The sequence below is a fragment of the Myodes glareolus genome, chromosome 4 (genome assembly GCF_982192425.1).
Source record: "Myodes glareolus chromosome 4, mMyoGla1.1, whole genome shotgun sequence".
Classification (NCBI taxonomy): domain Eukaryota; kingdom Metazoa; phylum Chordata; class Mammalia; order Rodentia; family Cricetidae; genus Myodes; species Myodes glareolus.
The window spans coordinates 110,464,818-110,478,070 of NC_142029.1; the positions used below are offsets into that span (position 1 = coordinate 110,464,818).

Genomic DNA, 13,253 nt, shown 5'->3' on the forward strand with positions numbered 1-13,253 from the left:
CTTTCCAGACTCCAGCTGGGTAGAGTACATAATTTGTCCACTCAGCAGCTCAACAAAGAGAAGCTCTAAGTGCCAAGCAACTAAAGCAAACGCGTCTCAAGAAAAGAGATTAACAGCCCTCTAGCTGGCTCGCCAGAGAGCTGCCCTTTTCTACATTTCTGCTTCCGGGTCTGTGAAGCCAACGGGCTCCAGAGAGGAGCCCGGGAGCTGTGAGAAATAAAGGCTCGCTGCGCAACACTGCGCGTGCGCTAACGAAGGCAAGGCTGCGCGTGCGCGGAGCTGGAAGTGGGCGGGGCCTCGGCACAGCGCGGCCTACCCGGCGGCCCCGGCGGAGGCGGGACCAGGCAGCTTCCCGCGGTCCGCTCCCGCCATTGGCGGGCCGTTTGAATGACGGAAGTGACGAGAGCCTGGCGATGGCCGTCCCGCAGGTACCCGAACGGCTGCTGGGTAGCCGGGCGGCTGCGGACGCCCGTGTGCCGTGAGACCCGACCGCACACGCTATCAGGTGAGTGACGGAGGCCCGGCGGGGTTCTCCCGGCAGGCCTCGAGCAGGCGGGCGAGCCTCCGGCCCTTTAAACCGCCCCGAGGCCCTCCTGTGGAATCGGCCACCCGGAGCTTCTCTGGTTCCCTTCTGTCGCACCCAACTTTGAAAAAAATAGCAGTCCCAACCGCGCGGGTTGGTGCACCTTGCGATCCTAGTACTTGCGAGGCGGTGCTGAGGCCCGAGGAGCGCCTCGAGTTCAAGGCTAGCCTGGGCGACATCGTGACACCTTGCCTCAAGAAACACAGCAGCGAACGGTTGTCGTCAGTCCTTTTGTTAGAATAGGTGCAGCGGTTTTGCACTAATTAAGCCGCACACGTAGTCAACAACGTCTAGTGGGTATTACTCCCCTTACACGGAGTAAAGAAACAAGACCCAAGGGGTCTGAGACTTGGCCACTGCCTTCTGCTAATGCGTGGCAGGCAACGTTTGCTCTTGCATCCGCGTGGTTTCAGTCAGGTATTTAATGTTGTGATTACTGTGTGTCAGATACTGCCTAATCCTCAGAATGAAATATATCAAGTTAAGCCCTATAGCCATTATTGGATAGTTGCAAACCGGAACTTAAAAATCCACACTGATAGTGAGTAAACCAGGAACAGGTGCAGAAGAATAACTTTCTACTATTGGAAACCGTATTCCTTTCTTGGAGTCCCAAACACCCTTGGGAGTTAGTTTTTTTGTTTTTTTCTTAAGAATATTAGTGGGATGTATTGGAAAAGGTTTTATTGAAGCAATTACTCATATTTGCCATCAGAGCCCTCTTGTGTATACTCATGACTGGGTCCACCCATGTGCTACTGTACTAAATCACTGTCTCACTCAGTCTACCCTAAATTATAAAGTGCAAGACAGTTTTTTAGACAAAAACGTAAGGTAATGAGTAAGACCATACTTGTCCTGGCCACTCTTATAGTGGAGAATTTGCTGAAGAAAGTATTGGCTCCCTCTAGATTACCCAAACATTTCATCAATACAGTATTTTTAAGTTATTTTTAGTTATTTGCATATTGATAGTTCTAGAAGAGTCTACCAAAGGCAGACAGTGATGTGTGGAAAGCTAAAGGACAAGTCGTCCTTTGTGAATGTACATACAGATCGTCTGTATTCTAGGGAGATAGCGGGTAAAGCTCATTCCTGGAGGGCAGTAATACAGCTTGCCTGCTTGTCACTGTGAAGAGACCAGAGACATGCATTCATCTCAGATAGAGTCACAATGGTGTGCTGATGCCACGTGACCGTAGCAGCAGACTGGAAAGCATTTTCAAATTAGACCAGCTGTGAATGATCACATTCTAGTTGTCCACACCACCTCCCTCTAGATGACACCATGCTAAAATCTTAGCTCTGGAGAAGAGTGGATTATAGTGCAGTGGAAGCACCACACGTGCAAAGCCCCAAGTCCATCTCAGAACCACAGCAACAGAAAAGAAGTGTAGGGGGACATCAAGGACACCCAAAAAGTAGCAGTAGAATAGACCTGGCAATCCAGGATATACTTCATATAGCCAATTAGTAGTATTCTGAAGGTTTTTTTTTTTAAATATGGTCATTTTGGGAAAAAGGGGATAATGTATATTCTGGTTAGTAGTTTAGGTCGTCATGACGCTGAGTCATTTGGGAGGAGGGTTTCAGCTAGAACATGCTCACACAGTCAGCCGTAGGCACAGTTCTAATACATTTTCTTGGTTAATACTGATTGATGTGGAAGGGCCTGACCTGCTGTGTACTGTGCCGTCATTGGGCTGGTGGTGCTGAATGGTTTAACAGGCTGAGCAAGCCAGTGAGCAGCACGCCTCTACCCTGTATCAGCTCCTGCTCCCATGTTTCTGCCGATTGAGTTCCCTCCTTGACTTTCCTCAATAGTGGACTGTGATGTGGAACTGTAAACTGAAATAAACCCTTTATTTCCAAGTTGATTTTGGTCATGGTGTTTTATTGAAACCATAGACTCCTTATATAACATGTTTGCAAATAAGCTGGACTTTGCTCACCTGTTATTTTACTTGTGTATATACATGTATGTCTAAGTAGTTTGTTTGTTGCCCTGTTTTAATAATGTATTTTATAGACATTCATCAGTTTATTTCTCTTCAATTTAGATCCTTTATATTTAAAATACACAGAAATGAAAAGAAAGGTAATGAACACTGGAAAACTGAGATTGAGTCCTAATGAGGAAGCCTTCGTTTTGAAGGAAGATTATGAAAGAAGACGGAAATTAAGATTGCTTCAGGTATCATTTACTTGAGTTTAAATTTTTTGTCTTCCTCAAATCCTTGGTATTTTTTGGATTAGGTCATTCTAAACGAAATGTTGCATTTAGGAGCTTTCTCTCTCCTTGAAAGAGACCTGGCTCTTGTTTATAAACCAGTTTTGTACCATTTGACAAATGAGCGGATGGTGAGCAGATTGGAGAGGAACTGAAAGGTAGATGTTCCTTCACTCAAGTATTGGAGGATAGTTATTTAAATATGTATGGATTTTTAAAATTTTTAATTCTTTGGTAATTGCATATATGGATGTAATGTATTTACACCATACCCACTCTCTCTTATCCCTCCATTTCTGCCCCAACTTCCTCTCACATTCTCCCTACTTCACACCATCTTTTTCTTTTACTTTTTGTTCTTCTCCAGTAACCCACTGAGTCCATGTAATTCCGCCTGCACCTGCATGTGTATCCTGCTTCATTGGAACACGAGCAACTTACCATTGGGCCACATTACTGAAAGAAAACAAACTTTCCCTGCCAGCTATTGGCTCCCAGTGGCTCCTTAGCTGGGGTGGGGCCTCATAATGTCTGGCTTGATCTTATGCAGGTCTTGTGTCAGCAACCGTTAGTCTATGTATGCAACAGTTTGACTATCAGGAGACATTGTTTTACAGTAATCGTTCTCAATTTCTGGTTCTTAGAATCTTTCTGCTCCAGTTCTACATGATGCGTAGTTGGTGAAAATTAGAAAAGAAAGCTTAGGAAGAATTTGGAGAAGACTACTGGGAAGATGAAACAGGCTTATTTATATGAGCTTCTAAGACAAATTTATTAGGAAATTTAAGATTGCCCTCTCTAGCAATCTAAACTTAAGCCTTTGTGAATGATGTGTGGCTTTCTATGTAGAAGCAGAGATAATGTACCTAGAGAGGGAGCTCTCATCTGACCTTCTCGGCTATGAAACTTGTGCAATCACCTTTTCGTTTTAGCATTTTATATGTTATTGGGGTTAGAGAGAGCAGGTGAAACAAGTCAACTAAGGGACTGTAGAAATAGCTTTGGGGGTTGCTGAGTAGGTTATTACCAAGCTTGGCAGCCCAGGTCCTATTCTGGGGACCCTCTTGTTGGAGTTCATGCAGGTTGACCTCGTTTGACTCCTGTGCTATGACACACATATACAAATAAATGATTATAATAAAAAATTTGTTTTTTCTCTGTTCTTTTTTTGTTTTGGTTTTTGTTGCTAACTATGGCCCTTACTTAACAGGTATTTGGGAAAATTGAAACACCTGAAGAGAATTCATTTGAATTTCTATTCTCAATTAGATTTTGGAAATGTTTAAACCCCCTTCATATATTTTGTATGAAATACTCATCTTTCAGGTTCGCGAACAAGAAAGGGGCATTGCCTTCCAGATCAGAGAAGACATAAAACAGAGGCGAAATCAGCAGTTTTCACGTTTGGCTGAGGAACTAAGGGCAGAATGGGAAGAAGCACAAAGCCAGAAAATACAGAACTTGGAAAAACTGTATTTGGCAAGTTTAAGACATATGGGAGAGGGACATCGACAGGCTAAAGAAAATGTGAGTGAGCTCATCTCATCACTGCGCGAGACAGGGTGCTTAGAATAAAGTACGTTTATTAAATGCTTACATGCTAAGCATGTTTTAATGTGTAGAACTGGGAGAGGCAAGCTGACCTTTATTTTCTAAATCAGTTTAATCTACTGTGAGAATAATGGTGTTATTTGTTTCCTTGCACACCTTTCTTCCTCTGATGTTCAAGTTAGCATTATTTCTTCCAGTGCTTGCCTATATAAAGACAGTAACCTATGCCATCAGAAATTGTCTGTCTCAAGCAATTTGAGTAGATTCAGGGACTAAATTCAGATTCATTCCACTACCTCTAAATCCATATTAATGAATACGTATGCACTTGTGTTTCGTTGGTAGCTTTTCTAAAGGCAAGTAAAGCTAAGTGTTTCAACAGGGCCTTGAGTTCATTTGCTACTTATTGTGATTTATGGCTAGAAAATAGTTTGGCCAGGTGTTGTGTACCTGCATGCTAACACTCGAAAAAAGAGACAGGAGGACTTCCTTAAGTTCAGAGGCAGCTTGGTCAACATAGTAAGTTACAGGTCAGTCAAGGCTACATAACAGAACTAAATAAAAAGGGGAGGGAGGGAGAGATAAAGGAAAGAAATGCTAGTTTGTCATCCCAAAGTCAGTGACACAATAAACAGGCTGGCTCCAAAAAAGACAAATCTTTAATTACTAAGGAAATACCTTGAAATGATGTGGCATCTTGGTTTCTGTGTGTTTTTACCAATAGCTCTAAGTTCTAATATTATTTTGTTTATTTACATATCTATCTGTTTATTTATTTATTCATGCTTTTTTTCAGGTCAATATTGACCTTGTGTTTAATTTTTTCCCCAAGCCTAACTCATTTGAAGGACACCCATATAATTTTTGCAGACCAGAGAACCTCTTGTATTACTATAAATTGGATGTTTTAGTTTAAATAAAATATTTTAGTGGTTAATTTAATCTTTGTCCAAAGTAGCTTGATGTTTTATGTTTTCATGCTAAGCTAAATGATTACTACTATGATATGGTGGTAGTGGTACCATTCCTGTGCTTTGGAACATATGGTGTCCTTATGGGAAGGGATGACAGAATTGAAAGATAACTTCTGGGCTGGAGAGATGGCTCAGCGGTTAAGCGCTCTGGCTGCTGTTTCAGAGGTTCTGAGTTCAATTTCTAGCAACCACATGATGGCTCACATCATCTGTAATGAGATCTAATGCCTTCTGGCATAAAGTTGTACATAGATAGATAGATAGATATCTTAAAAGAAAACTTCTGTTGATCTCAAATAGACACATTTCTGTTTATCTTGTTTAACATGACTTTTTAAGTAATGTGTACTTGTAGGAACCTGACTTGGACGCTCTGGCTCAGCGGGCAGCAGAAAGAAAAAGAAAAGCTGAACTGAGGCATAAGGAAGCCCTGAAAGTGCAGAAAAACCAGAAAGAAGTGTTGATGAAACAGAAGACCAGGTGACATGATGACGTTTACCATATTTTCAGCTGAAACCGGTGTGGCTAGAAATAGAGGGTGTGTAGCAGGCTGTGTGAGGACATGCTAAGTAAAAGGTTGTGTAGACATTGTGCTCTGCACTGCACTCACGAAGCAGTGGGGGTGGTTTTCCTAGCTGAACCAACATTCTGAGTTCAGTAGTAGGGGCCACGTTTCTGAAGAAATGTATGGACATTTCATACTTAATATCAACCAAAAAACTTTCTGATGTAAAAAGGACGTTTAAAAAAAAATCTATGTGATTAAGAGCATTAAAGAGATCTTTGGGCAGGACATGGTGGTGCACACCTTTAGTTCCAGCACTTGGGAGGCAAAGGCAGGCAGTTTTTTTGTAAGTTCAAGGCCAGCCTGGTCTACACATCTAGTTTTAGGCTAGCCAGGGACAGAATATTTTGAGACAGAATACTGAGATTCTGTCTCAGAACACACAAGCACAGGATGTTGTGGACTGGAAAACCTCAGTTGTTAGTGATTTTTGCATGCTGTTACCAGTCTGTACTGGTCAACTGGTCATTTTACACATGGTCTATCTTTAACATTTCCAGTTCTGCTTGTTTTTTTTTTTTTTAGGTTTATTTATTTATCATGCATATAGTTTTCTGCATGCGTGTATCCCTGCAGGCCAGAAGAGGGCACTAGATCTCATTATAGATGGTTGTTAACCACCACATGGTTGCTGGGAATTGAACTCAGGACCTCTGGAAGAGCAGCCAGTGCTCTTAACCTCTGAGCCACCTCTCCATCCCCCTCTAGTTCTGCTCTTACTGTAAAGAACTCTAAACTAATGGTTCTCAACCTGTAGGTGGGGTCAAACAGCCCTTTCACAGGTCACCTAAGACCGTCAGCCTCTCAGATATTTAGATTATGATTCATAATGGTAATAACACTACCATTATGAGCTGGCAACAAAATAATTTTATGGTTGGGGGTCACCACAATATGAGCAGTTGTATGAAGGGGTTGAAGTGTTTGGAAGGTTGAGAACCACTGCTCTCTATGATTATTCAGTTGAACCTCCGGTCCTTAGATAAGCCTCTTGTAGTTGGTAAACATGTTTTTACATGTATGTTTGGTCAAACAGCAAATTGAGTGTGGACTCAGCTAGAAAATGAGTTTCTGCCTTTTATGTTTTTAACTCTGTGCACTGATATCAAGTCAATGCATTTATTTTCCTCTTGGTGACAGCAGGTATTACCTGAGAGACTGACTGGTGGCATCTCTTGTCTTTTAAGGCATATAAAAGCTCGAAAGGAAGCATTGCTTGTGGAGAAAGAGAGATCAGCTAAAGTGGCCAGGCTGCCGCCTCCTGTCCCAGCCCCTTTTGAGGTGAATTGCCTAGAGCTTTGTTTAAACAAGTTTTAGTTGTGTGATATAGGAGTATATATGGAGTGTTTTAAAATTCTAGATTTTGTTTTACCTATAATGTTTTTAAGAACTTTAAAAAGTAATAGTACTGACATTTTTCTTGGTTGCCTAATGCCCACTGTGTGTTGAGTTTTCCCCAGTGGGAGTTTTGTGTTTGCAAAGCATAGTGATTTTGATTTTTATAGTCCTACTAATCATTCTGCCTTTATACATATGTATATAGATAGATAGATAGATAGAGAGAGAGAGAGAGAGAGAGAGAGAGCGCGAGAGAGAGAGCGAGCTTTATTTGTCAAAAAAAGTTACATTATTTGTCTTATAGACAGCTCTTATTCTGGATTTGGTTCACAATCTAATAAAGAAGTAGAGCTCAGATACACTTAAAATTTTGTTTACAAGCATAAGGTCATGCAAAGTTTATTTATAGAGTATGGTGTATGCTTTATGATCGGGCTCAATTCTGTTTCCGTGTTTGAAACAGTTCAATTTAATGAGTACTAGAATGGACCTACTTGCGCACCTATATTCTCAGCACTGGTGACGCTGAGGCAGGAGGTGCCTAGTGAGCAAAACAGTAAGATTTGCTACAAAAAAGAAGAGAGAGAATAGGAAAAAATCAGTTCTCTTATTTATATTAGCGTTTTAGTGCTGATTAGCATTAGTGATTGGAGTTACTATACAGATAACTATCAAAATAAGTTACTTTATGTGAAAAGTTAAATAAAGGCTTTTTTTAAAAAAAAAGTTTGAAAACTTAATACTGGAATGAGTATGTCTATCTTGTCTTTGTGTATGTGTGATCAGCGTTTGAGTGTCAGGCCCTGGGGTCTTCCCTGCTCTGACAGAGCTGCCTGCCATGAAAGTGTCCCATTTCAGCCACTCTCCCAGGGCCATGCAAGATATTAGAAAGGAAGGCAATATTTTAACCTATCATGCCTTTTGATAGCTTTTTAATTTCCAATATTCATAAGCCAAAATAACTTTAGTTTCTTAGAATACTTTTTCAGAGTGCAGGATAGGAAGAATAATTAGTTCCAGGGTAGTAAATTTGTAAATATTGTGCTTTTCTTTTTTTCTTTGGTGTAGGGGTGATATCTTTCATTTTCATGAGTATCATTCTGGAGCTACTAAGTTTTATTATTCTGCACACAGCTATTGTCATTATTCTTTTTTTTATCATTCTGAAGTTTATTTCCTCGTTATTGAAGAAAAGGCTCTTTAAGCTTTCTCTGTATCCATGGTTCTCAAGTGTTCTGTAGCCCAGCAAATGACTCTGGCTTCTTGTGATCATACTTAGTCCCACTTCATTTGTATGTCTTTCTTGTGTTTTGTTGTTGTTGTTGTTTGTAGATATATCGCTTATAAATTAAGATCTGGGTGATTGTATTCTTGTTTGGCTTTATAGTTGGCTCTTTATTCAGACTACCCAGGTCTTTGGGGAAGAAGGGTATCTTAGAATATGTCTTGAGCTGGTTGTGAGTTGGTGATATAAAAGGAAAGAATAGGACTTTGTTTAAAGGTCTAAATTGTGGAATATTTGGGGAACCTTGAAGGTAAGTTGTACCCTTTAAGGACCTTGTGTCATATATATAGAATATAGGTGCGTCTGGGTCACTATTTTTTCAAACAGATAAAAATCAAATACTGAGAAACCTGAGGAAAGGAGTGTGAGCTATTTAGACTTCTCAGACTAAGAATATTTTAGCAGGGCATGGCAGCACTTTGAACGCCAGTCTTGCCCATGTGGCAAGTTGGAAGCTAGCTTAGACTGTGTGAGACCCACTCATGAAAAACCAAGCAAACAAATAGTTTTGCTTAATCCAAGGAAGAAATATCGTTTTGGATATACTAAGCAAGAACTGTCCCTATGATTTAGTGGGTGGGCTCTGTTGCATATCTGTGGTTTTAGTATGTCTTGTTTACTTACCCTGATGGCCATACAAAGTAAAAGCCATATCTGTTTCACAAGTGAGAAAAAATGGAGACAGAGGATTAACTAACTTGACTAGAGAACCAGAGTTTATATCAAGACCTGATTACAAGCTCTTGTTTTTCCTGTGGCACTTAGCTTCCCATGAATCCATTTCTTTAGACTTCACTGAGGTAAACTAGTCTGCACAGGGTCTGCAAATGTAAACAGCCATGGTATTGAGAACCTCAGTGCTGTGAGAATTGTACTGTCGTAGGTAGTATAAAAGCTTGCTCTTTCTTTTTTGCACTGCCTTTGGAGATAGTACTAGATACAGGAGGAAAACAGGCTTGTTTTATGTGTAGTTATAGGAGTTGTTGCATACACCCCCTTTTGCTGGGTGAGCCAATCTCAGCTGAGTTCTGCTTTAGCCTGCACCCTGGTGGTTTAAGTCCAGGGATAGCTTACAGCAGAGCAGAGCTCAGGCTGAGCAGTTTAGAATCATTTACTAATCATTCTAACAATGCTGGCAGTCCGTGGACTCATTTGTTGAAACTCTAAAGTCTAACTCACTAGAAACTGTTGTAACTAACAGTTGGTGGTGATTATAGTCTCAACAGGGAGTCTCGATTTCAGTCTACCATGATTTTGGGAGAACTGGTTCTTAGGAGTTTATATTGAGTCATCTGTTTATATCCACTTTTAAATATCGTTGTGAAGAAGTATGTTTTATTTGTTTGGTTTGGGTTTTTTTTTTTTTTTTTTTTGGAGGGGGGTTGGTTTAGTTTAGCTTGGTTTTAGTTTTTCCGAGACAGGGTTTCTCTGTTTAGCTCTGACTGTCCTTGAACACTCTCTATAGGCCAGGCTGACCTTGAACTGGAGACGCCTCTGCTTTCTGGAGCCCTGGGACTAAAGGTGTACGCCACCACTGCCCATCATGTTGTGTAATTGTACTGAACTGTAGTTCACAAATTAACTGCTAGCACATATTTGTAATCCCAGCTCCTAGGAGGTGGAGGCAGGAGGATCAGGAGTATAAGGACATCAACTATAGCAGGTTTGAGACCAGCCTGGGCTACGTGAGAACCTGTCACAGAAATAAAATAATCGGCTGATGTTTCCATGGATGGGAAAATGTTTATAGGTTTTGGTTGTTTTTTTTTTTTTTGCCTCAGTTATGAGACTTTGAATGGAATCACCCTGTTCTCACCCTTTGCTCCCTGTGTGTTCAGGTCCCCTCAACACCTTCTGACTTGTTTAAAGGTCTCAATTTGTTCTGAACATTTGCCACCTTAAAAAATTAATAGCAGTGCTAGACATTATCACCAGAGATCTGATTCTAATTGATTTGGCGAAGGACCAAGATGTCTAGTTTTCAAAAGCTATTTAGGTAATAATCTTAGTTAGCCCATTCGTGGTACTTGGTTTTCCTTAATCTTTTTATGTTTTCTTCTTTTTCCTTTTTTGAAATTTGAGTCCTGTTTTTTTTTTCCACTCATTTTTGTTAAAGTTGCATCTGATCATTTCTCAATTATACTTCTCCCTCTGAACTTGTCAGTATTATCTCTTCGTGGTTTAACAGGTGCTTTCTCAGACACATTGTAAGTCCCACAATAATTGTCACCATGACCAAGTGACATAGAGATAACTTTGTGCATTCTTTTCATAAGAAAACTGAGGGACAGAGCCAGCACCAGGAACAGAAGAGACTCGAGGAAATGGGACTGTTCATTTCCTGTTGGCAGTGCCTAGCTTGGACAGAGTAAGCACTCGGAAATCCTTTGTTTAGTGTAGCTGATTTTATTACATGTCAGGACATAATAAATTGTAACAGGCTGAATTACTTTTATGCCAAAGTATTGGAAGCAAGGAACTAGCTTATTTCATCTTTTTGAGACTTGTGGAATTAGTGTGCTTAAATATTAGCCGTATGATTAAACATTGAGGGATGAGACTAATGTGAACTCTAGTGGAATTTTTGTGATTAGTTGTGCTTCTAACTTGATTTTGTCTTGTAGGCATGTTTTTATTCAGGAGATTTGAAAGTGCTCTCAGTTCTGGAGATGGAGCTCAGTGGAAGAGCACCTCCCTGGGTATAGTCCCCAGTAAAGGGCACAGTAGAGGAGATACTATAGCAAATATAAATGTCTCTTTAAGTAACTTAGAAGTTAGGGTGAACTTCTGAACTGAAATAAAACATTGACATATCTAGAAAGTCTATGAAATATTAAAAAATCCAGTATTTTTATTAAAACTTGAAGTGATTTGCCAGGTGGTAGTGGTGCGTGCCTTTAATCCCAGCACTCAGGAGGCAGAGGTGGGTGGATCTGAGAGATCTAGAAGACTTACTTTAGAAACAGATAACCATGACATGTATTAGTCACTTGAAGGCATTAATCTATTCACTAGAAGAGCTTCCCTAATAACTCCAGAAATTTCTACCCTGTTCCCTCCTAACATCGCCTAGTGAGGATTAAATTTGAACAAATTTTAGCATGGATTAATACACAACTTTGTGGCAGTGCATGTCTGTAATCCTAACACTCTGGAGTTGGGGCAGACAGATTGCCATAAATTCCAGGCCAGCCAGGCTACATTGCAAAATATTATTTCAAAAATAAAAACAAATTTACCTTTTGCATTAGATCTAGGTTTATTGAAAATGTGTGTTCCCTTAATGGAGATGGCTTAAAAAAAAAAAGAAAAGAAAAGAAAATGTGTGCTCTTTACCTAAACTCTTATTTTATATGCTATTTTCCAGAACATTGAAGTGAACAGAATTCCTTCCTTGAAGACCAATAGTTCCACCTACCATCACATTTCAACTTTTGTGAGTAGACAGATGGGCATAAAGCAGGTGATTGACTTTGTTCATAGTTCACTGGGTCTTTGTGTTCATCGGTTGAGGTTTATCTTGAGTCTTTGTCTAGTGTGGCCATTTCTCAAAATTTGAACAATCCTACTAACTGTTCTAGGTTAAAAGAACAAAAAGCCTTGTAAATGTGTTTTGACTTTTCATGTCAGATAGATGGTTTTCTCCTATGAATGGAAGAGATGCATGGCTATTTGTGACTATCTTTTAAAATAGTAAATATATTCTTATGCATTGTACAAAATAGGTTTTATTATAACATAAAGAAGGTTTTAAAACTTTTGATCATGAGTAGACTCTTTGCAGAAATACAACTTTATATAGAAGGTGAACTCAGAAAAATATCAATGAATGATCTTACCACCAGAAGACAAAATGGTTAACATCATATGGGTTAGAGACTGTCTTTATGTATAAACATGCACACAAATAATATTTGTGAATGTTTTACTTTGCATTGTGTCTGTGTGCCATATCAAATGCCTGATACCCGCAGAAGCCAGAAGAGGTCATCTAATCCCCTATGACTGGAATTATAGATTTTGTGAGCTGTCATATGCATCTGTCTTCCTATTCCTTTATCTTTATAGATATTATGGCTTAAAAGTCTCTGCCAGTATTAAGAGTGAACAACTGATATTTCCTTTTTATAATTGCTATTACTCTGTAACAGTAATTTTGCATTTCTTTTTTTTTTTTGTCTATTTTGGGGGTGAGGGTTCTTGTATAACAGCCCTAGCTGTCCTAGAACTAGCTCTTTAGACCAGGCTGGCCTCAAACTCACAGAGATCCACCTGCCTCTATCTCCTGAGTGCTGGGATTAAAGGTGTGCTCCACCACCACCCGGCCTGTCTTGTTTCTTTTTGAGAGAAAGTCTCATCATATAACCCTGGCTGACCTGGAAATCTGCCTGCCTCAGCCTCAGCCTCTATGCTAAGATTAAAGACATATACTGGTATTCCTAGTTAATAACTTTTGTTGTCATTATTGTTCCAATTTATTGATATAATTTGATTAGATAAAGAGCAAGCTTTTTCACTTCTGGTTACATTCAAAATGCTGCCTGTGTGTTGAAGAGATGGCTCAGTAGTTAAGTGTTTACTGTGCTTGTAGAGGACCTACACCCACTTGGACTTCTAACCAGCTTTAACTCCAGCTCCAGAAAATCAGATGCCCTCTTCTGGACTCCCAGGGCACCTGCACTCACACATGCACATATACATAATTAAAATAAAAGTTAAATAAAATG

At 40.0% G+C, this 13,253-nt stretch overlaps 1 protein-coding gene across 9 annotated transcripts in view; it reads left to right on the forward strand.

Annotated features, from left to right (window-relative positions):
* The first annotated feature begins 349 nt into the window (after positions 1–349).
* Positions 350–13,253, forward strand: part of Cep295 (centrosomal protein 295) — a 41,365-nt gene continuing 28,461 nt past the window's right edge. For 6 of the 9 annotated variants that reach the window (XM_048433834.3, XM_048433857.3, XM_087905865.1 and 3 more), the window contains exons 1-6: positions 350–505; positions 2,644–2,777; positions 4,140–4,340; positions 5,694–5,818; positions 7,091–7,184; positions 11,894–11,989. In XM_048433834.3, the coding sequence (XP_048289791.3) occupies positions 388–505; positions 2,644–2,777; positions 4,140–4,340; positions 5,694–5,818; positions 7,091–7,184; positions 11,894–11,989 (768 nt within the window). In that variant the 5' untranslated portion in view covers positions 350–387. Of the gene's footprint in view, positions 506–2,643; positions 2,778–4,139; positions 4,341–5,693; positions 5,819–7,090; positions 7,185–11,893; positions 11,990–13,253 lie in introns of those variants that run through there. The other 3 variants (XM_087905864.1, XM_087905866.1, XM_087905867.1) reach the window with 3 other exon arrangements.